Source organism: Octopus bimaculoides, chromosome 29 (genome assembly GCF_001194135.2).
Source record: "Octopus bimaculoides isolate UCB-OBI-ISO-001 chromosome 29, ASM119413v2, whole genome shotgun sequence".
NCBI lineage: Eukaryota > Metazoa > Mollusca > Cephalopoda > Octopoda > Octopodidae > Octopus > Octopus bimaculoides.
In genome coordinates, this window is record NC_069009.1 from 800,774 (window position 1) to 801,651 (window position 878).

The window sequence follows — 878 nt, forward strand, 5'->3', positions numbered from 1 at the left end:
ATCTTGTTTGTTGTTAACACAACGTTTCGGCTGATATACCCTCCAGCCTTCGTCAGGTGTCTTGGGAAAATTTCGAACCTGGGTTCTCATTCCTAACGATGTTACTATTATTATTATTATATTATTATTATTATTATTAATCAGGTCGCTGCCGTGAATCGAAACGTTGTGTTAACAACAAACAAGATGAGGACAAATATCCGTCAAATGTAAATAATGTAAATAATTCCTCATCTCTTAAATATAGAACAGAAAGGGTTTTGTTTATGATTTTCATTTTATACCTCAAATGAAAAAGAATAAAAAAACTTGGAAAAAGAAATGAAGAAAATAAAGGACAGATCGACATAGGCAAACTGAACGACGTAAACATAGATAGGCACATATAGACACTTATTCATATAATATCAAACACCTATATATACAACAAACTCTAAGATTCTCACACACATTCACACACAGTCTTACACACATACTTAGAGTGAATATCAGTTAGAGACGTGTCAAGAAACGTCTACGAAATAGGGAAATACATTCAAAAAGATGTATGATCAAGACACATCCTACTTACAATGTCTTTAATCCGGTAAGTTTTTTGAAGGTATGTTGTTTCAAACTTGAAATTGCATTGCTGGATAGATCTCTGTAAAATATAAGCTAATTGCTAAGAGATAGTATATTAGATATTATGTCAAATCAATACGATGCCGGAAGAAGAGAAAAAGAATTGTAAGTGAAAGACGTTGATGAAAAAGATGAGGACAATGATGAATGACAATGATGATGATGGTGACTGATCACGAAGATAGTGATATTGATGAAGGTGGGGATAATGATAAGGTTGATGATTATGATGATAGTGAGATAATAAAGATGAA

General features: G+C 32.2%; 2 protein-coding genes across 8 annotated transcripts in view; both read right to left on the minus strand.

Moving 5' to 3' along the window:
- LOC106873850 (adhesion G-protein coupled receptor G6) overlaps positions 1 to 878 on the minus strand; it is an 82,527-nt gene that overhangs the window by 54,842 nt on the left and 26,807 nt on the right. The gene's annotated exons all lie outside the window — the stretch shown is intronic.
- The window catches only part of LOC128251244 (decorin-like), an 18,045-nt gene that overhangs the window by 6,761 nt on the left and 10,406 nt on the right, over positions 1 to 878 (minus strand). For all 5 annotated transcript variants that reach the window (XM_052977977.1, XM_052977975.1, XM_052977976.1 and 2 more), the window contains exon 8: positions 572 to 643. In XM_052977977.1, the coding sequence (XP_052833937.1) occupies positions 572 to 643 (72 nt within the window). The remainder of the gene's footprint in view (positions 1 to 571; positions 644 to 878) is intronic.